The sequence below is a fragment of the Pangasianodon hypophthalmus genome, chromosome 10 (genome assembly GCF_027358585.1).
Source record: "Pangasianodon hypophthalmus isolate fPanHyp1 chromosome 10, fPanHyp1.pri, whole genome shotgun sequence".
NCBI lineage: Eukaryota > Metazoa > Chordata > Actinopteri > Siluriformes > Pangasiidae > Pangasianodon > Pangasianodon hypophthalmus.
Genome location: NC_069719.1, coordinates 12,222,319 through 12,244,835, shown reverse-complemented (window position 1 = coordinate 12,244,835; position 22,517 = coordinate 12,222,319). Strand labels below are relative to the sequence as shown.

At 39.4% G+C, this 22,517-nt stretch overlaps 2 protein-coding genes across 5 annotated transcripts in view; one reads left to right on the top strand and one right to left on the bottom strand.

The window, feature by feature from the left end:
- runx2a (RUNX family transcription factor 2a) overlaps positions 1–22,517 on the bottom strand; it is a 43,914-nt gene that overhangs the window by 15,884 nt on the left and 5,513 nt on the right. The window contains exons 3-5 of the mRNA XM_026933977.3: positions 8,257–8,531; positions 6,941–7,097; positions 3,861–3,965 (exon numbers count right to left, since the gene is read on the bottom strand). Coding sequence (XP_026789778.1) covers positions 3,861–3,965; positions 6,941–7,097; positions 8,257–8,531 — 537 coding nt within the window. The remainder of the gene's footprint in view (positions 1–3,860; positions 3,966–6,940; positions 7,098–8,256; positions 8,532–22,517) is intronic.
- Positions 8,738–22,517, top strand: part of supt3h (SPT3 homolog, SAGA and STAGA complex component) — an 83,778-nt gene continuing 69,998 nt past the window's right edge. Inside the window, exons 1-2 of one of the 4 annotated variants that reach the window (XM_053237810.1) lie at positions 8,738–9,040; positions 14,280–14,383. In XM_053237810.1, coding sequence (XP_053093785.1) covers positions 14,280–14,383 — 104 coding nt within the window. In that variant the 5' untranslated portion in view covers positions 8,738–9,040. The other 3 variants (XM_053237809.1, XM_026933978.3, XM_053237811.1) reach the window with 3 other exon arrangements.

The following is a 22,517-nucleotide window of genomic DNA, read 5'->3' as shown; positions in this document are numbered from 1 at the left end:
ACTCTGGTGGTCCACAGGCCCTGGTGTCAGCCAGGGTGGAGGGAGTAACACAGAGCCCTCTATTAAAGATCTGACCAGCCCCCTCCCAATCCATTAACTGAAATTGCTCTTAATAACCACCGCTACACCAGTCCTGCTACATAATTACTGCACTGTTGAGTTCACACTCAGATGAAGCCTTGTGCTCAATAAAATACCACAACTGAAATTAATTTTTTGTAGCTCAACATAAGGAAATAGCTTTTGTAAAGGACTGAGATTAAAGATTGTAAGTCAAATGTTGTGGAAAATAATGAGAAATTATTAGCTAAGCCTAATTTAAAGCTATACAAGTGTCCATTGCTTCAGGGATTCAGATCTGAAAGGCTGAAAGCAAATCAATTTATTCACGACTCACTGGTTTGCAGTTTGATTCAGATGCAACTTTTGTAAATTAAGAATGATTCAACTCAATTCAATCCACCAAAAAGAGATTACATTCAGCAAGTCAAGCTTCTTTAAGAAATATTATAATGCCTTAAAAGTAGGGATGGGCAATGTGATAATATAATATCGATATTGTGATAAAGCAACTGATTATGTGTTAAATTTCTACTGTTAAAAAAGGTATCTCTAAAAGACGTCCCTTAATATTTCTCAGGCATATTTTTATGTTATAAATGTCAGTCTCCGTATCCATGGTTACCTTCTTGTTAACTGCTGACTGAGCCAATCATGTGCTGTATAGGCATTTTGTTTAAGCATGTTTATTTTCTTAATAAATCCATGTTCATGTCATTTTAAGCATCTAAATTTGATTGTTGACTAATGCAACCAATTCAGTATAACTGTATTTTTTAAAGATAGATGCAGCTGATAGAATTCCAGCTTCTGGCCTCACATAATTGGAAGATTCACTAGATTTAGCAGAAATTAAATGCTCTACAATGACCAAACTGCCCTGCAAATCAGCACGGGTACTACAAGGCTCTTTCTCTCAACCAGTAATTTCATCTATTAAGTAATGTTAAGAAAATGCTGCTGTTTGCAACCATAAGTGCATTGTGAATTCTGTCAGTATGTCTAGGAATGTTTGTCTCTCCCCCGCTAACTTTGTCTATGATATACATGGGAGAATTCATAAACATGCAGACAGAGGCAGCTACACCGCACACCCACAGGAGGTTGCACAACTCAAGATGCCTCTGCATGTGTCATTTCCTGCCTGGCCACCTGCCTGATGCTTAGCAAGAGCTCATGGATGAGAAAGAACGAGAAAGAGAAAGAGAGAAAATGAGAGAGTGAGAGAGTCAGAGGGTAAATGTTAGAAAGTAAAAAAGTGGAACAATGCTTTACACCGTTAAAGCCTGTTAAATAACAGTGTGTTAGAGAAACTATTTTTATTTGTTTGCGTCTGGGTATTGTGGGCCGTTAATGCGGTTGAAGAAAAAAAAAAAGATCAGTACCTAATCAATTACTGAACTGTGTTTACTCATAATCACTACATTATTTTCAAAGTTGACATCCTGTGACTCAGTTGAAAGTTTCACAGCACAGTAGTGTAATTGATTTGACATAGAAAAGAGATTTATGGTCATGATTAAAGCTTTAAATGCTATCTTTAAGTACATCAATCTGCCTAAACTAAAACTAAACTTACTAACTGAACTTACTGAACTCACTTTTCAGTAACCGCATTATCCTGATCAAGGTCACGGTGGATCACACACTTATTCACACTTATGGGCAATCTGTCAATCTGTCAATCAGTCTATCAGCATGTTTTAGGAGGTGGGAGGAAACCAGAGAACCCTGAGGAAACCCATGTGAACACATGCACATACACACAGACAGGAATGAACCAAGAAGCCTGGAGCTGTGAGGTGGAAATGCTACGCTCTGCCCATAAAAGTAAACTATTACCTAAAAAAATAAAATCCTATCCTATCTAGATGAACCCATTGAAGCCTTCAGTCTATCACTGTAACCACTCAGTCACACACACAAACACACACACACACACAAATGCATGCTTCACTAAATCCCTACTGTTTACATCAACAGAGGCCATGTCTGGCAGACGTCGACTTCTGTTTGCCTTGAGAACAAAACTGCAGCAAAATGGAGATGAATCAGGGATGTGTGAGATTAAAGGCTGTCAAATCAGTGATGCCATGGTGTATTTTTAATCCCGTGATGAGTAATGAACCCACACGAATATGAAGTGGCTTCAAACGTCTGCTGCCAGATGTGTTAATCGAGAGGAACGGGAGAAGAAAAAAATACACGCTGTTTGTGAAGTGATAGTACTGAATTTGCAGCCAAAAATAGTTAGCTGTCAAAAATACATCTATGTATGTAAGAATAAAATTGTGGTAGGAACAGCTGTGTGCCAGGCTGCTTGGCTCACATATTGCTATTTCTCCTTTTTAAAGACAAACACACTATTATGGGTGCACAGCACATAGTGTACTGCCTAACGGGTGATGGCAGAAGTACTGAACGTTTGTGACAGCAGACAAGCAGATGGTTAGGGAAGAGAACTGCATTGAAACAGACTTAAAGAGAAGTGTTGCGCTTATAAATGAATGCAAATGGACTATCTGCAGCGAGAAAAAAGGAAGTGCACAATCTAACACAATCGCTTACCAAAAAGCCCATGATGTCAGAGGGTGGTTGCTAAGGACCTCCTCGATTTGTAAACAGGAATGTTAGTCAAATTATTGTAACGGTCATGTCACATAATAAAACTGGAGTTATAAAAAAATAAATGATGCAAAAATGATGACAGGAGTTATTTACAGTCTGTCGATCTGGATTAACAGGCACAGCAATCCAAGCCTGATTATATGATCAGCCTTGCCACAAAAAGGTTGTGTTTTGCAGACTTTTGACCATAATGTCAATCTGCAACAGACGATAACCTAAACACTCTCTCAACCACGTGAGGCTCTTGTTCTTTTCTGTGCCACATCAAAGTTATTCATGACAGCTTGTGTGTATTTACAGCTTCAGGGGCCTCGTGTGAAAACTGAAATTCATCAGCCTTGTTTTTTTTCCTCTCCAGGTAAAAAAGAACACCGGTGTTCTGTGCTAAAGCATGAAGCACATAAACCCTCTTCGCTTTGTGCAAGTTAAGACATTAACTCTGAAATACGCTCCATTTTCAAAGCTGGACAGTAACTGAAGCATTTTTGCCAGACAGTGTTCCTCAATCTAGACAGGAATTACAAAGGATGTGTAAACTGCGTGAAGTGACACATGCTGGGCAAAAATAAGAAATGAACATTAAATGATTTCTATATTGTTCACGACAGAACAGCAAGTCTGACTTTAGATTTCAGTTCATATGAAAACGCTCCCTTTTTCAACCCCTAGCAACCTTGAATTAGCCTCTAGACATCTCTAGTGCATGCGTGTGTATGTCTGTGTGTGTGTGTGCATGCTAAAGAGCGGGCTTCAGGTTAAAGGTTGAGCGGCTGGCACTACACATTGAAGGACGCAGACAAGAGGCAGATACAGTAAACATTTGCGTAAGGCGAACGGCTCCACAGCACGTGTTTGTGTTTGCCTCTCACTTAGCATGCCTGTTGCTGCTCAAAGGCTGCCTTTGTGCTTTCAGGCATGCTGGATCCATTTTTTAAAACAGTGCCCTAACACGATCCATGCATCCATTCATCCATCATCTTTCTCCCGCCAGCCCACAGACTCTGGCCCTACTTCCCACCTCTGGGCTGAGAAAAGGGGCAAAATGCCAGCTGGGGCGACACGTGGTCGAACCGCACCATTCATCTCTCCGAGCGGTTTTACATGCATGCATGCACCTCTTTGTGCGTTTTTAATCGTTATCACATGACGGTTGATATTTGGGGGTTACTCACTCCTTGGTTCTCGTGGTCCGTCCACTGTGACCTTTATGGCTCGGTGGTAAGTGGCCACTTGAGGAGGGTTGGTGAATACTGTGATTGTCAGAGTGAAGCTCTTCCCTGCAAGACACAAAAAGGTTCATAGCCCGTTAGTACCCAGCACAATGTGCCACATTCACTGCACGCTGTGCATTTGCATTTTCTTTGCTGCTGGTGATGACGGTGATTGTGGGATTTTAACTGCCATGGGAGTACATAACGTTTGAAACACTGAGGAAACAATAGACAGCAATGTCAAAAGAAAAAAAACAGAGCAAAATGTCCATTTTAATTCAGCTGTGTCAGCTTTTACTGCAGATAACACTCTGAATAAACAGCGTGTCAGTCATTCCATATACGTCTAGCACTAAGGGGGCTTTATTTCAGTGTATGACAATGAGGTAGCTTTTATTTTATAACCCGCTACCCAGCATGGAGTCATTCTCCATTACGCTCAGACTGACGCTATAAAAATGTGCTGAAGGCGTTTAATGTAAAGGCAAACCCAAAGACAGCCCCATGGTGCCACTTCTATCCTCACATGACCTTTCATCTAATGAAGAGTGTTTAAGCACTTCAATCATCCACTGAACCTTTACTTTACTGAACCGTAAGTTACAACTCTCATGCAATTACAACTCATATCACCTTAATGACTGGACAGAAAAATTGTCTTTTACATCTGCCTTGCAGTTAGCTATGTGGATGTTGTCACGCAGCAGAAATATTAATAGAGATCACTCCGTGAACACAACACAGGAAGCTCAAAGTGGCTTCAAAAGTAACAAACTCAGCAACAAGAGTAATCTGCAAAGCATGCTGTGAAGTCAGGCATGACACATTCTCCGAGCTGCAATCTGCTGCTGACAGGAAGAGGTGGGCGGAAAAAGAGTGACTCAGTGAAGCGGCCAGCTCCACTCAACTTTGCATGTGTATCAGGATGCGTGGCTGGCTCAATGCTTTGTTGATTGGGCTTGTGCTTTTTTTTTTTGTTAATTTCTCTCAATCTGCAAATTTATTTTATGAAACCAAGGAGGAAAAAACAACCGAAGGAACTGAAACACAAGTTTACAATGGGCCATGTGTATAAAATTCATATCAACCTCTCATTGTTGCCTTGTCAAAACATGTGGAGCCTATGATCATAAAAAGACCATTCCAGAGGCACTTCCCATGCGTTGTATATAAGCTCTGACCTTGACTACTTCACTGAGGCTATTACTGTAAATCGTGTCTCTTGCTGTGTGTGCTGGTGCTATATTCGTTCTCATTCTTTCTCCCTCAGGAATCTGTCCTTAAGCCCCCAAAATGCAAGTTTGTGTCCAACAATCAAACCCAACCCAGCCCTTCCCAGTAACCAGATCCCGAAGCCACACCGCAGGCTAGCGCTGTGCCCAGCCACCAGACCAACGCCCGCCTCTCCCCTGCATCCAACAACTCCACACCACCAACTAAAAATACCCCCAATACCACCCTCTCCCGTTGCTCAGGTTTCTGAGTTCACAATAGGTTCCTAAATGCAGACTTTCGTTTACTGACAGTATTAACATAAAAATAGCAAAACCTTGTCAATGCTCTTTGCTAATTATGAGCCCTGATTGATTCACTAGCAGTCTGTTGGCTACTTAAATCATGTCATGAACTGCCGGCTCAGAGGAGACCACAGCTCACGAGGGTTTAAGGCTATCTCTTTTTTGTTTTCAGCCTTGTTGATTTTGGTCGCTCATATCTAATTCTCATCTGTTGCATGCAGGATTGTTTCCCTTATTTAATTTCCTTATGCTCTGCTACCTTCCCCTGTGACTTCCGCCTGCAGATCTCGTATCAGAGATAGGAGAAACTCAAGCCTGGTGAGGTGTAGGTTTCAGTGCGGGCCAGAGCCCTCTTCTCTGTGACAGCTGCAAGGAGATAACATACTCTCTCTGTTTCACATATACACGCACATATGCTAAGGAGAGTGTACGGGGATGTGTGTTACATAAAAAAAATCTGCTTAGGCCAGCGGTTGGAAGGAAGTCAGACGTCTGTCAATGCAGTCTTAGCAAACACTGTTCATTTCACCGTGTCCATTTCAGAAAAATGACTGACACGTCTGCCCTGCTTCAAGAGAGAGTAAATTTATGGCCAAATAATTACACTGTCTTATTACCTTACACTTTGGACTTCACAGCACCTTTAATTGAACATTTATAAACACATTTCAGTCTGTAAGGCTTTGAAACGAGGCCCTTTTAGGGCTCCTTAACTGAACACCTGAGAGCTTAACTCTAAGGGACTGTAAAGATTAGGAAGGCAAGTCTAGACGACACTCAGGGAGGCTCGCCTGCCTCCAGCATCAGACTGCTTGCTCTTCTGATCCATCTGCCTGTACTGTCTTCTTCAAAGGCCTGCTTTCTCAACTAGGGTCTTTCCAAAGGATCACAAGGCCTGGTTTTCTTTTTTTAGCAGTAATTACTCCCATATCAAAAGCAGCATTCATCTACCCATGCCCAGCCTGAGTGCACTTTAGGCCCACGTTCATATATAACAACTGTTTCTGTTTGTAAACTGCATTACTTCTGTGCAAAGTGAATAAATATATATGTTTGTAAAATATCATTATAAATAATTGTCATAAAAATCACAAGATCAAACTTCAAAGGCAGAAATGTTTAAACACACCCACTGCTTTTTTGTCCTTTAGCAAGGAAGTGCTCAAATTACTCTCGGTGACATATAATGTAACGATCTCTCAGTAGCATGTTTACGTGTGCTTTCAACTGATACAACTTCAGAAGAATCTAGTAATCAATCATGAACGTGAGTATTTGTGTGGTACATATTCATGAATTCCAGTCAGGAACTGTTTGTTAACCATGCTGGGCATCCATGGTAAACGTGCGGTTTAGTATCTCAATGGATAATCTACCACATGCAGAGGTTTCACTACTACGCTCTGTTTCTTGCCTTGTAAACAGGAGCTACATGTGGTTTTGCTGCATCGTGTGATTCACACAAGAAAAAAAATATTTCTTATGGTTATGAGTGTTTACTGAAAATCCAAGAAAGATACTGACCTCGCCCACTCCTCCCGACGAACCTCAGGTCGTTAAAGCGTGCCACTTGATTCTTCATGACGGCGGAGGCATTCCGCAGCTCTGCCGAGTAGTTCTCATCATTTCCTGCCATAACTGTTACCACTGTTCCATCAGGAACGTCCCCCAGTGCAACAACCTGGACCATGACGGAGAACACTGTCATTCCATTCCCTTGGTTTTTTTTAAATATATATTTTGAGTATGTAATTGTTCTCACATAATCTGTGAGCACACACACTTAATGATAATTAGAAAAAGAATATACTACTGAAAAGTATAATGAACATATTCACTAAGCTTAAAAAATATAAAACTAATATGCTGTAAAGCTCCATGATCTGGATATGATCATCTAAAACATTTTATTCGAGTGTGCAAATAAATCATAAAATTAATGAAAGACTATTCATACAAGAACAATTACAAATACTCAAGCTCATAGTTTTATACTGGAATACAGTATACTTAAATATTAGAATACCAAATACAATGAAACCACATACACACAAAAAATCCTCAAGTTTTTTTTAAAAAAAAGTATGTGTATATATATATATATATATATATATATATATATATATATATGGCAACTTAATAGTAACATTAATAAAAGATTGTTTGAAAGAATAAAGTGAATAAAAGATTTAATGAGCAGAAAATACAAAGCTCTGTTCAGACTAGAGATCTAAAAATCCATCCTCTATAAACTGTTCAGCTTGTTTGATTTCATTTTTCTGATTAAAATCCCAGATCACACAGGAACAATGGGTTGATTAAAACTGTGCACCTCGTAAATCTACCCCAGCGCTGGCTCACACAGAGAGAAAACACAGCAAACACACTCAGAATATCCAGCACAGACTGAGGCAAATCACACGCACATGTTTGACCCAACTTTTTTTTTTTTTTTGAATTTTGCTAACAATTTGACTTTTCATTTGGTTAAGAGCTCCAGTTGCAGAAGGCATAAAGACTACTGCATTTGGTTTAAAATAACATGGAGATGGATGGAGGGACGCGCTGAAGGGGATCAGGATCAGGGGATAAGTTTACCACTGATCTATTTTTACTGGGTTTATTGAATGCTAGAATGACTTCAGTTCATGTGTAGAAAAGGGAAAACAGTAGTGCGATTGTTGCTGCACTTTCCATCATCTTGATTCTAACATTTCTGAAAAGCACTTTTTCTACACGGTTATGTTCGCTGGAGCACTGAAGCACATTATTAGATTTATATTTAATAAAAGTTTAGAAAAGGTGATCTGGGCTTTACATTAGCTGAGCTCGGGACTCACCTTGAAGGCGACCGGCAGGGTTTTGTTACACCTCCAGTGAGACGGCAGCACGGAGCAGAGGAAGTTGGGGCTGTCGGTGCGCACGAGCTCGGCGGGATGGTCGGCGATGATCTCCACCATGGTGCGGTTGTCGTGCGCGCGCAGTCTCGGCACCGCCGCCGCCGCCGTGTTCGCCTCGTGCTGCGTCGCTCCCGCCGCGCTCGCATCCGCCGCTTTCCCGGGCAGAGCCTGCACTCCGTTGGACGGCGGGCTGAACCTCCTGCTGCTGCTCGGATCTATCGGAATGCGCATTACACAGAAACACACGCGCACACACACACACACACACACACACACGCGCGCGCGCACACACACACAAATCAAACCGTGAGGCGGCTTCAGATCAGATTGCCAGGGCTTTTTTTTTTTTTTTTTTTTTTTTTTGAGTCTCTTCCGAGCCCCTCTGCGCTCGCGCTCTGGACACGCGTTAACGGTTCTTTAGTACGTCATAGTGGAAATGCCGCGTCCTGTCTGCGTCGCACGCGCGGGTCGCTCGGAAGCAAGTGCGCGCGCCTTCGGAGCTGAAACCGAAATCGCGCGCTCCACGTGTGAGAGCCGCGCGCGCGATCGTAGTTGCTGTGTTTTTTTTTTTTTTTTTTTTTTTTTTTCAGCTTAAAAGAGTCAGAGGCATCGTTCTGTTGTTTGCGAGCTCACGCGTTTCTGCGGTTTGAAGTTTACAGAGACGCCGCGAAGCTCCGAGAGAAAAGCGAGTGTCCGCGCATCCCGGAGGAAAGTCGACTCTGAGGTCAGTCCTGCTATAAACCCGAATGCTTTAAACAGATGGCACGTCAGAAAAAAAGCAGGAAAACTCGAATAGTTGGGAATAACAGCTTCTAATTCAAAGATGCCGTAAAATATTCAGCTTTTCCCCCCACAAGCTGGCACGGTCGCAGTTTTAAAAAAAAAGCCCAAAAAACTCCGAAAGTTGCGGTTGGAGATGGAGGAGATAGGAGAAGCCGCAGCTTTTTGGTCTCGCTGTGCGGTTTGTCTTTGGAGGCAGGCACTTTGGCGAGCTCAGGTTTTGTGGTTTATATATGTGCACACGCGGGACGATTATTATGCTGATGAGCCTCGAGCACGTGGTGTACAGGACCGGACATTTCCCTCAATCCAAACAAACCGAATTAATGACTCACTCCAGCTCACTGCTCCACAAAGACTCACACTGTGCATGGTACAGCATGTGTTCAGATCAGAACTTACATTACACACCTTCACTCATCAAAACCTAGATTAGACCTCCTGTAATACACAACTAAACCCCACTAACAGGGCTGAGTTTCCATGTGCTCAGTTCATCCTGACAGTGCTGAGTGAACTTTTACAGCACTGCAGTAACTCTTCCAGAGTAAATCAGTACTGTTCCTGAGAATTCAGTGCTGGAGCTCCTAATGAACCCCGTTCACTTTAGCTCTGTAAGTTCTCTGCTGTTTATAATAAAACATGTAAACAGGAAATCAGTCAAGCACACAGGAGTGAAATAAACTACTACAAAAGACAGCCGAGCAGTGTAATCTGTCACTAGACCTCTATGTGTCATTTACAGGTGTTACACATTTTTACACAGATTTCACTAGTATAAAAACTGTAGCCTATATATTATAAATAAAAAAATATGATGAGCACTGTTCCTAATGCTATATGAGATTAATAGTTATAGAGAACGCTTTAAAATATAGTCTAGTTAGTAGTAGTACTAGGAATAATAATAATAATAATAATAATAATAATCAGTATTTTATATTCTACTACTAGATATTACTATACATTATTATTATTATTATTATTATTATTATTATTATTATTATTATTATTACATATGCCTTTATTAAGTAGGCCTATATTATTATTATTATTATTATTATTTTTAATTTTAATTTTAATTTTAATTTTAATTTTAAATTTTAATTTTTATTGCATATGCCTTTGTGAAGGAGGCCTATATTATTATTATTATTATTATTATAATTATAATTATAATTATAATTATTATTATTATTGCATATGCTTTTGTTAAGTAGGCCTATAACTTGTGCTCCCTGTTGTTTTATTTTCTAGCTATTTTAGGATGATTTGTTTGACACCTAAAGGAGCCATATTTAAAAAGCTAGTCTAAATGATATCTCCTTAAATCACCTCTATTCTTGTATGCTGTTCTGAGAGTCATTAGGTTATTTATCCATCCCCTGTCCCTACTGAACATGTGCGGTTTGAGGGCTGAGGTGTGGTCTGTGGGTGGCGCTGTTGAATCTGCTTTTTGATTTCGTCTTTTGCTGTGCGACTCCACACTGTGGGGAACTACAGCAGCGCCGGCGGCTCACTGGCGCGCTATAGCGGCACGCGGCACGCGCAACTACAATACCCACACATCACCGCGGCAAGCCGGAGTGACGTTAAAACTACTCACCCGGAAAGTTGAATAGCTGTGTGATAAGAGGCGAGTGTGAGAGTAAACACCGAGGGAACTGTTGTCTCACAGACACAGAGAGGTAACTGAATGAAGCGTTTGGGTTGAGAGGCATACATTCGTGTTGCTTGGGAACTTCTTGCACATTCATAACCTGACTGTTTTAGACCTCATGCATGTTTGTGTGCACATGAACCTCAGCATAATAATACTAATGCACAAGTCTTCTTTCCAGTGTTAGCGTTTATAAGCATGCACATTCCCACGCATGCTGGTGTGTTTGTGCTCTTCACACTTCAGAGGCTAGCTGAGCTTACAGTATGCTTTCAACTTTTAGGACTTGGCATCAGGAACAAAGTGAGTTACTGCAGAAGAATAAGAAGCAAACTGCCTTTTAACTTTCTCGTTACACATTTGTGATTGTTTCACACTAGTTCCATCTGCAGGCTAGACAGAAAACAAAAAAAGGCCATCACAGTCTGGTGTTTGAAGCCCCTGAGAAATCCTCATCTCTGCTCTTCACTGATGCTGGAGTCAAGTTAATGCCTGTTAAGGCGGGTGGCTAGTGTGGTTTGGGGATAATTGTGGATATAAAAGCTGTAGTTGAGTGGTGGCTGATAGCTTACTTTTCCACATGCCCATTGTTTGTTAAAACTGTGTGTGTGTGTGTGTGTGTGTGTGGAGGGCAGGCAGCAGCAGATGAGGCGCCACACTTCACTGTGGAAGGGGGGGGAAGCTCAGACTGAGTGCGATTTTACTACGCTCGCTCGTTTAACCAGAGCCTTATCCCACCGCATTCTCATTTGAATAGACCTCCAAGAGTCTTTGCTCCGCACTTTTGGATGGAGGGAAATAGATTTTGCATGATTTCACTTTCTTATGCAAACATGGGGAGGTGGAGGCCGTGGCACCGGGATGTGTGGGGTGCTGGGTCGAGGATGTGGGAGTGAAATAAAACTTTGAACAGCATTAAATCACTTTTTTGCCTCTTCATTATATCCTCTAGAACGGCACGGTCTTAAATTACTTGTCCCGATTCAGCAGTTCCCAAATTTGTTTCTTATTCCCCCCTAATATTTTATGATGTCGGACTGTAAATTTTGGGCTGGCTAAATTGAGAAGATTGTAGTCTAACCGTTTTCTTTTTTTTATTTTATATTTTTCTTACATTTTTGGACATATTTAATTGATTGTTAAAACAGTAAGTCTGTCAGTCTGACTTTTAATGGTTTTGTTCCCTATAAAATATAAGGTTTTTTTTTTCCTCGATATCAGTGCATGAGAAAGTTGCTTATTAATGGCCATTATAACCACTTAAATTGATGTAACGTGGAAAATAATTTACGTAATCAGATGATTTGATATTGGTCTAGATACTAGCGTTAAGCATTGCAATTTCTTATTTAGATTAGTTTATAAACACAATAGCTTTTTGCTCAGTCATACTAAAGGCAGCCTTAATTTCTAAACAGTAGATTGCGTGCCCAAGATTAAATCAGTAAATTAACTAGGCGTCTGTTGAAAAAGAAATTTCGAAGCACAGCTATATAAAGGTCTAGTTAATTATAGAGAGGGAAATGCAATAAATAGACTAGGCTCCCCTGTTCTCATTCGAGGCGAGGCACTCTTTCAGACCTTTGCATGTTGAAGTAATCTTGATTCATTTGCCACATCTGAATTCATTTTGCTGAGTATGGCGACCATCTGCCTTCACAAGTCAAAGCAAAGACTCCAGCTTTCATCCAACAGAGGGGGCGAAAACAGAAGGATTTGAAATTTTATGCTCGGATGTATTTATTGGGGAAGTTAGTGCTGTCTGTGCTTCTGCTCTCGGGACGCCTTGAAACACTTCGCTTTCTCTGTGTGTAAACTAGCAGTTTTATGTTCGCCTTATTGTGTGTTTCCTGCTTTGATGTATGGAGGGGGTGGACAGCATTTATTTGGCCTGAGAATTGATCTTAACAATAGAGCAAGCAATTTTTTTGTCCTCTGGCTTTGTTCTCATCAGTTCAGAAAAAAAAGGCAATCCACCTGTGTGATTTGCTAGTCTGATGACTTGGCTGGCAAAAGGAAGGCTGTGGTTTTGAATTCAGTCAAGCCAGCAGCTGTGCATCAGGTGATTTTGTTCAAATAAATCTGGTGGGCCGTCAAAACTCACCTGGCTATGCTTCCCAATGTAAATGTTTCCACGCTCAACAATGGAACATTTAAATTTTACAAGGTCCATTTCCAGGTAAATATCAGCATCCTGTTAATTTGTTTTATTAAGCAGGGGGTGATATTTGACGAGGCCTAACTGCAAAATGTGTGGATAGCTGTGTGATGAATGTTATCTGCTATGCAGCACATGATGATATGTTCACGCTTCCTTAATCGATTTACTTTTTTAATTATCCAGTAATTGTCTTTTTCAAGAGTACGGTCTTTGGACTGCTAAATCGTTTATTAGAGGTGTATTATGTAGATGAACGTTTATACAGCATTAAACCTAGAGCTGCACCACTGACAGTCCTGGTGCTGATATAAGTATGATAAATGATATACACTTAATAATTTGATAATGTGTAATTAATGAACCTAACAGTGATTCTGTTAATTTAAACTTATGTAAGCTTGGAAAATGTTGGATTTAGGCACTGACATGGGATACTTCATTAACCTTCATGTCGACATAACATGGGTATTATAACAGTATGTATGATATTGTTATTTCTATCTTTTTATTTCTATAAATTTTACCACAGCACAACTTTCTAATGGCATTCTGGCGTACTTTTTCAACATTGACCAACTCCAATGATATTACCTTATTTCTCTCCTGCTTCTTTTCAGATAGTTTCTTTTATTGTTATTGCTATTATTTTCATATTGTGGCCTTGGAGTTCTAGTGTGTGATCCAACTTAAACGTCAACAAAAGATTAACAATAAGAATAAATATTGTGTGTTTTGCCATATCGACTACTCCTACAGTCCAGCAGTTACAACAGAACTGCTGAAATCGAATTCGTAATTTTGGTATCTGTGGGTACATGATTTTTGGTATTTTTAATAGGTATTGTTGCTGGAAAAATGTTATTGGCACATCATTAAGTAGAACCAGATGTTGAAAACTTAATACTGTCTTAGTAGTTTTAAAATTGTGTTTTATAAGAGACAGCAGCACAGTTTTGTGTTCCGGGACTCAGTGCTGAATTTGCACAAAAACAGGCCCAATTTCATACTAATTGATATGGTTCGTGTAGAGAGCTTCTTCGGTGAGTACTAGAACACTTTAATTACATGCGAATGGCTTTAAATCACTAATATATATTAAAAATTAGCTCTGCTGATCTGTTCTCGCTTTGACACTTTGGATTCTTTCCATTATAAAACTCTTAAAAGTAAATATCACGCACCACATTTCAGAGTGTCTTTTGTAATGATCCAGGTTCCGTCTCATGTGGCGTGTTTTTCCCCCTCCTGTCTGATCATCAGGAAACGTTTTCTTTGTGAAGTGGGTTTATAATTGCCTCAGGCTTTGATGGAGCACACGGTCAAATGAGCCCTGCGTTTTGTGTGTGTGTGTGTGTGTAACAGATGAGCAACAGTGCTGCGAGCCCCATGGCAGCCAGCAGCACCTCAATGGCAGCGAGAGGATCCGGAAAACCCATCAGCTTTATCCCAGAGCTGCAGAGCATGATGTGAGTAGATCAGACTTTTACCCGTCTACCCGTTTCACACTCACATTCAACCGTCTGCTGAGGAACTTCTCGTTTTACAGTTCCTAAATATCAAAACGGAGCTAGCCTGCTCGGTGCAGCATAAACATATCAGCGACTTCCTCTCTTCAAACATGCACACACGCGCACGCACACACACACACACACACACACACACACACACGCATCCTTTCATGCACTCTTTCAGATGTGTATACTAATGTCACTCGTCATCATGATGATTGGTAGCTCGAAAGCAACCAGTCATTTCACATATGAGGGGATGTCAGATGTGAGAAATTCTCACACTATTCACCAAACCTCAATGTCTTGGATGCGTCCAACTTTCTGCACCATCGAGAAGCCAATTAGACTCAGACATTATGTTCATCACTACTGTAATAAAGAATAAGCTTACAAAGCTCAGATTCTGTGAAGGGAATACGAATAGGCCTTGACCTGCTATTATTCATATTGAAATACTGATGTTTTGCAAATATCACTTAATGTTAACTGATTTATATGTCAGTTTAGCGAATGCGAGACGATGAATTGGTCCATTAAGTCTTAGAATTCAAGTTGAACTTGAAGTCACATGAGGCCAGTCTTCAATTATACCAATTTGAAGTTAAAAAAAAAAGAGACTCAAAAACTAAATTTCTGCTGCAATCCAGACGTTTTTCCAACAGAGTGATTGTGGTTGATGAAGCCACAGTAAAATTTCTCCTGCCGTGTTGCCAGTGAGCCTCACCTGGGGAGACCTTTAGTGTTCTCAGAAATGGCAGATAAACAAAAACAATACACTTAAAACAGAACATCTCATATGTATTTCAAATAATTTTCCCACAATGTATTTTCTTTCCTTTAGGAAAATACACCCTGATTGGCTTGTGTAGCCAGTGCTGAGGCTTGTTCTAATATGAATGCCAGTCAGTGTTCATTTATTTTCTAAATTTCAACATAAAAAAAAAATCATCATTTATTTTTCTTATAACTTCAGCTTCATGGTAACTTCATTATGCACCAAGATCTTTGGGAATTAGTTACCGTTAGTAACGCATATAATTTTATATAATTAATGTAAACATTTTCCTGTAAATAACACCAGATTCCTCTATATAAGACTCAAAGCTTATGATTAACTCAAGCTTAGGTTTTTATTAATCAAATAAAAGTGTGATAATTTAATTTTAAGCATTCATTTCTAAGACCTTATACTTTACTGCTCGATAGCATGTCTGCAGCATGCTACTGAATGTGCTTGTGAAATCACACCCGTACTGCTCAAACCTAGTTTTTAACCCTCCAAACAATCCTCAATTCTGCAAGGCAATTAAAGTTAAATGAATACAGCAGATATAGTTATTATGTCTCATACAGATTTCTTAACAATGTATTACAATGGTATTCCTCTGGCACAGCTATCCCTCTCTTTGCTGTATTCATCATGTTTTTGTTCCACCGCACACTAATAACTCTGGACTGGCGCTTCTTTCTGAACGAGAGTCAGTCAGAGTGACGCTAGTAAACTGCGTGATTCTGACATTTATGTCTGCGTACTGTAAAACAGGCACGTTTTCGGAGCATGTGTTTTTTTTTTTCGACTGTGTCTGGAGCGCTGAGGGAGGAAAATGTAAAGACGGTTTCCTCTGGCTCTGGTTGCCATGACTGTCTGCCGCCTCCTGCCTTCATGGAGGTCCTTAATTGAGATCACTTGTACTTATAAATGGCAGGAAGTGCTGTGGTTCGTGTGAGAAGAAATGGAACTGTAACATGGCCTTTAAAAGAAAACGGAGGCTACTGTCCCGGTGATCTAATCGAGCCTCTGGAGCATTTTGTCACCATTTTCTGTTTCCATGATAATATCAGCATTTCAGCATTGTTTAGCTGATAAAAGGGCAGTGCTGTCCATCTCGGGCATCCTGTCGCATTAGATCTATAGCTGGATTGACTGCACTCAGTCACTTCTAGAGAAATACACTGAAAGATAAAATGTAGATTACAGCATGGCTGTAAATCATATGGTATGTGGGATATATTACACATTTGCCTGGATTATTCTGGCAGTTCAGTACTGCTTACATTCAAGTGTAATGATATAGGCAGAGTAGTAAAAGCAGCACCATTAATACTCAGTTAAGTGCTGTTGCGTGCTGATAATTTGACAGTCAAAGCTAAAGGAGCTCAGAGTCGAGTTGTGTTTTCTTAGGAAGGGTGCCAGTGATCACTTTTGTCACTCATGTATGAAATAACTCTGCCGTTTTGTCTCTCTCTATTCCCATGCCTGCATTCAAACCGAGAGGCTGCTCGCGTCAGACTCTCCCATTTGTTCAAAAATGATTAAAAAACTTGCCCTTCCTTCCACTCCTAATCATCCTGACACTTAATACTCTGATCCACACTAAAAAGTGCTTACTTTGGACCGGAAAATTCCATACTACACGCATAAGGTGCTAAGCATAACACAGACAGTTGAATATGGCCACCGTTCAGCTTTTCCTTTGTTTGTGGATTTGACTCAGCTACATCTTTTTCCTGAATTACTCGCACTGTTTAAATACATTTATTGTACACCTATAAAGTAAGCAGTGGCCTGTATGATTGATGACTTTGTTAGCTTTATATAATGGCAGATTGGTGAATTGTGGATTAAACATAAGATGCTCATGTGCCATTGAAAGTGAATGGCTTCAAAAGTTTTACTGATTGCTGATTTTGTCCATTTCTAAAATCGCATACCACAGCAATGTTGAATTCTCAGTTCTAACCAGTCAGAAGTTGTTGAGTAATTTTCTATAACAGCAGCTCAGACAGTTGGTCTGGACCGCAAAGCAAATCAGGCTTATACTAATGCGCTCATTCTAATACATTATTGTTTCTATAGTAACAGCGTACACAGAGCAAACGGATTAAAAAAACTTGTGTAATAATGGAAGGAGTCTCCAGTGTCAGCGCTTTGTAACAGTCAGAGGTAAAGCTGTAACTTTGTTTTCCAACACGGGAAAGTCTTCAGGATAAAGAGCTTTGCGGTTGACAAGCTGCATTTTTTTTCTTTTTAATGTGAAGAGGGAAAAAACAGAGGCTGGGCAGGGAAGTACTGTTTATCGCTGTTATAACATAAGTGATAACAGGAAGTAACTGTTTCACGGATACCCACAACTTGAAATGTAGCTATAAAGGCATAAAAACTCTAATGTGTTATTTCTTTAATAAATAAACATTTGTTAGCAATGGCAAACTGCTGTGGTATAATAGGAATAAGACACCTCTGTTTTGTGAAAAGCGAATGGAAAGGGTATTATTTATTAAAGAAGATAATATTGATTTATGAAGATATATAAAATATTATCAAAGTGACTAAAAAGCAGAATAATCATTATAATAATGAATAGTTTTACCTAATACTGTGTCTTGTCTAAATCTAGACAGCATTTTACTCATACCAGTTTTTAGAGGAGAAAAAGGGGAATTTGTTCCAGTGGTCATTTGTCCTTTAGCCATAAAGACCAGCAGCGTATCATTACTTCTTCCTCAGTCTAAGTGCCTCTCTGAGAAAGCTTAATATAAGCTCAGTAGCTCATCAGTGCTGTGCCAGTTGTATAAAATAGTGAAATAACATTTTTGTGGCTTCAGGTCTCTAACACTGACGGACACTTCTCTGCACATCAGCAATATTGCGGTATTTTTTTTTTCCAAACCTGAAGTTACAACAATACAGCTAAACTAAAATACCTGAAATGGCCCTTTTTAAGCTTATGTACAATTGTGCAATAGGAAAACTTGGTACAAATATTTATTTTGCTATATTTATTTGTGGCATGGTGTTAATACTATGGTATTTGTACACCCTGCCCAAACCCACAACAGCATTTTTGTGGGCTTGAGGTTGTCTAGCATTTCTTTCTGTGTTCTGTTGCTCGTTCATATCTGAAATGCTTCTAGCTGAAAAAAGCTACTAGGACGTTTAGGTAAACACTGTGGTAACTGAACTATAAGGGAGAAGTAGGTGCTGAAATGTTAGCATGGCCCTCTTAGCTTTATCCCTTAATTTAAAATGATTCTGCCCTTTTTTCCCAGTTAAATAAAAGAAAACCCTTTTTCACAGAAGTGCTTGTTTATCAGGTATTAAAGCTGTTACTTTGCAATGACCTGAGTAATGACTGCTAAAGCTTTCCAGTGATTAGTATTATACACCAAAAATAAGACATTTTCTACCTTCTAAAATGAATACCTACATATTACATAAAGGTTAAGAGTGAAATTTAAAGTTTAGCTCATATGTCTTTTACTGTGTTGACACAGAAAGCCGAGGTTCCTGAACTAGGCATATTTTCTCTCCATATTTGTGTTTTTTTCTGTTAAATGAGGTACAAAAGTGTTTGTGCTTGCATATCTGTGACTAGTGGCTAGGGGCAGAGCCCAGCTGTCACTACACCCAAAGGCTGTTTAGAAAGCCTGTGTGTCAAATGAGGCCAGAGTCAGGCCCTTTCCTGAGCGCGTACGCACACACGCGCGCACACACGCGCGCACACACACACACACACACACACACTTACACCTCAGTGGTACATACTGTAACCACTGATGCCACACACACACACACCTATGAACTGTAAAATATTCGCTCTGCACCATGGCAGGAATATGGCAGTGCTATCACTATTGAAAGTGATGTTTCATGTGCATGAAATAAAATTGAAACTTCTAACATAAAATCTGTAAATTATAGTATAATTGCCATTTTTTCAGAAGTATTAATAAAGTCATGTTCTTTATCATAATCATCATCATCATAATTAGTCAGCCCATGAGAGTAATTAAAAAGTAATTCGCGCACATTAATGAACATGTAGTACATTTCTCAGCCTGTCCTAGCCGTTGCCGTCCCACACCATCGCTTGAAGTTTTGGCACCCTGTGGGCATGTGCTTAATTTCGTACACTGTCTCCTGGGCTTCTACACTCATAAAGCCTTCTTTACTTCCAAGGCCCCTTGAATGTTTTCCTAAACCGGGATGGAGACGAGTCCCTTTGGAAGTGAGCAGCAATAATGAGTTGGCACACACGCAGTCTCCGCTTAACCAGACTGTAATTTAGGGACTGAATAGAACCTCTCATCGCTATTATATGTTTACTGCAAATCCACAGTGATAAACACACCACTCTGATGCTTTTTATTTATTTATTTATTTATTTATTTTTGAGATTTTTAGAAATTTGTGTGGCACTCTGTGTGTTTATATATACATACATACATACATATATATATATATATATATATATATATATATATATATATATATATATATATATATATATATATATATATAATGTACACATACACACATATATATATATGTGTGTGTGTATATAAGCTTTTATATTCCTCATTTGCTAGTTTTCCATTATTTAAGGTGATTCATTTTAGGGACATTGTTTTAAACCATACCTATTATTTAGGATACTGTAATGTTGCTTCGTCTAACTACAGAAATGTGTAGTAAAAATTTTGCTGCCACAATAAACCTTAACTGAAACACCAGCACACAATTTTGTGGTTGGCTAAATTTTAACTCATTAACAGCTTGAGCTCTGGCTAACTCTGTGTTGCAGTCAGACATGTAGACATCTCTTCTAACAATGTTGTGCTCAATACAGAATCTTTGGACATTCATCTCTGAACATGATTCATCCAGCACCAAGTTGCGAGAGACTGGTACTTATTTCCACATATGATGATCTCATTTTTTTCATATCATTTATGAAAAAAGAATAAAGTCCCAGCATACACATCCTATCCAAAGGGGGAAAAAAAACTGTTTCCTTGTTTTCCCATTTTGATGAATTCAATGACCACAGACCTTATACACACTCATATGTGGATTTGTGCTGATCCTGGATCTGGATACTGTCTAATGACTTATAAAATGTACATATGCTCAGAAATGTATTATTATTATTATTATTAGTATTATTATAAACTGACAAGTCTGTGACTGCTTATTTATCTGCTTGGTTTAATGATGTTAGACTCAATTAAGCTCAACCTTATGCTTCTGCTGACAAATCCTGAATACACAAATGAATTGATTTTGATTTCATAGTAGGCCATGTGAAACAAGTGTAGAAAGTTTCATTGTTTGTTTTGAACTGCACTAAATAAAAAAAATTGTTGCAGATATATCGGGATATTAATGATTAATTAGCTGACTTTAAAATAATAACGCTGCTGTTAGACAGGCATAGACACATGTTCTGCCAGTAGATCATTAGCCACCTGTACTCAGAGTTTGGTTTCTAGGACCTTTTCATCTAAAAATGCTGTGAGTGAATTGTCATACAAAGGTTACAAAGGTTGTTTTTGAATGTCGGTATAGGAATATTTCACAGTTAGCTTTGTGAAGTCTAGCGCATAAATATTAAAAAAAAAAAAAAAAAATCCAAATGATCCTACAACAGAAATTTTGCGCTCTCTGTGTCTAGACTTTGTGAACGCTTGCCTTTCGCTCTAGTTGCACCTCTTCTAATTTGGTGCAGTCTTCATATCTTATTTGAGGAAATCATGTTTATTAATAGGTAACGTTGTTAATATTTAGCAGTAGAGGAAAAAGCTAAAAGAATGTGTTGAGACGTCTTTGTCAGCAAAATGAGAGCTTAAACTGTGAAGTCGTGTAAAAGCAGCTCATGCTTTTTTTCCCTGTTGTTTTCTACAAAATTGCTTCCTCCAAGTGAACTCAAATACTTCCCTTCATTTTGCTGGGGAAAACAACAACTTGGAGGATTTGCCTTTGGACGTCTAATACATATTTAAAGCCACGGAGGATCGTTTTAATAGACAGTGTCAACCTTGCTGAGGGGGGGAATGAGTGATAAATTTTACATTACAGTGACAATGAGCTGTCATTTCCCCAAAGAATCCACTGATACCCCGAAACCGACTTTTACGAGTAGCTTGGGCTTACAGTAAACACACCAGACAATGAAACAGGAGCTGCAGTAACTATAGCACCCTCCTGAATGCCGTCACAGGATGAGTCAACAGACGTTTGAATCAGAAAAACAGCATTGTTGACAACAGAGCCAGATGTAGAGTTAATACTTAATAGCACAGACACAGCCACTGTTTTCCTGCTCTGGGCTTTAACACTGGCTTTATCACTGAGTCTGGTATTGAAATTGTATATATAAATTTATCTTATGTGTTTTTTTTTTTTTCACTGTATATAAAATGCAGTTTGTGTATTTACTCTGAACAGTTTATATATGATGATAGTTTAATGGTTTATATTATTTCAAGCCTGCTAGTCGAGCTGTTGAGTACAATGACCGGCCCAAACTGATAAAATCCTCTGAGATTTTGCTGTATAGCAAGCCAAAGTGATGCCATTGTGGCATGAAAGCAGCAGAAACACAAGACGGGAATCGGATACTGCTGAAACAGACACGCTGCATGTGTCATACCTGTATGTTTCTCTCTGAGCGGTAATGTGATTCTCACAGGTGTGTGTCTTGCTCTCTGTGTTGTGCTTGCATAGGCTAATGGCTGTGGTCAGATTACCATGGCAGGCTGAGAGGAGATGTATTGTTATTTAGTGCTAATGGTTTGTTTTACATGTGCACTGAGAAGGTGTGTGTGTGTCTGTGTGTGTGCTTGTCTGTCTGTCTGTGTGTGTGAGTCTGTGTGTTGTGTGTTGCATGGCAGATTGCAATGGAAGATTATTTATTCTCTATCTATCGATTGTCTCATTTACTCTATTGCCTTTCCTCCACTTCTTTTTCCCCCATCTTTGCTTCTTTTTCGGAATGGATCTGGACGGATGCTGATTTAATATCAGGCTGTGCTTCGAATTTATTTGGAGAAACTGTATTTGTCTTCAGTGGTCTCGATTTATGTGTGACACTGAAGAAATTTTAAGTCTGTATTATATTCAGATATTAATCTCTTACGAAAACAATGTTTAAATGCCCCTTTTCCGCACAGAGCGAGCTGTATACTAGAGAATCAGACACACTGTCTGATTCCCAGTTTCTCTCTTGTTGTTTAGATATCAAAATGTACATTTTTAAGAGGAAATAAAGCATTACACGGGCCCATTTGAAAACACTAGATTTCCCTT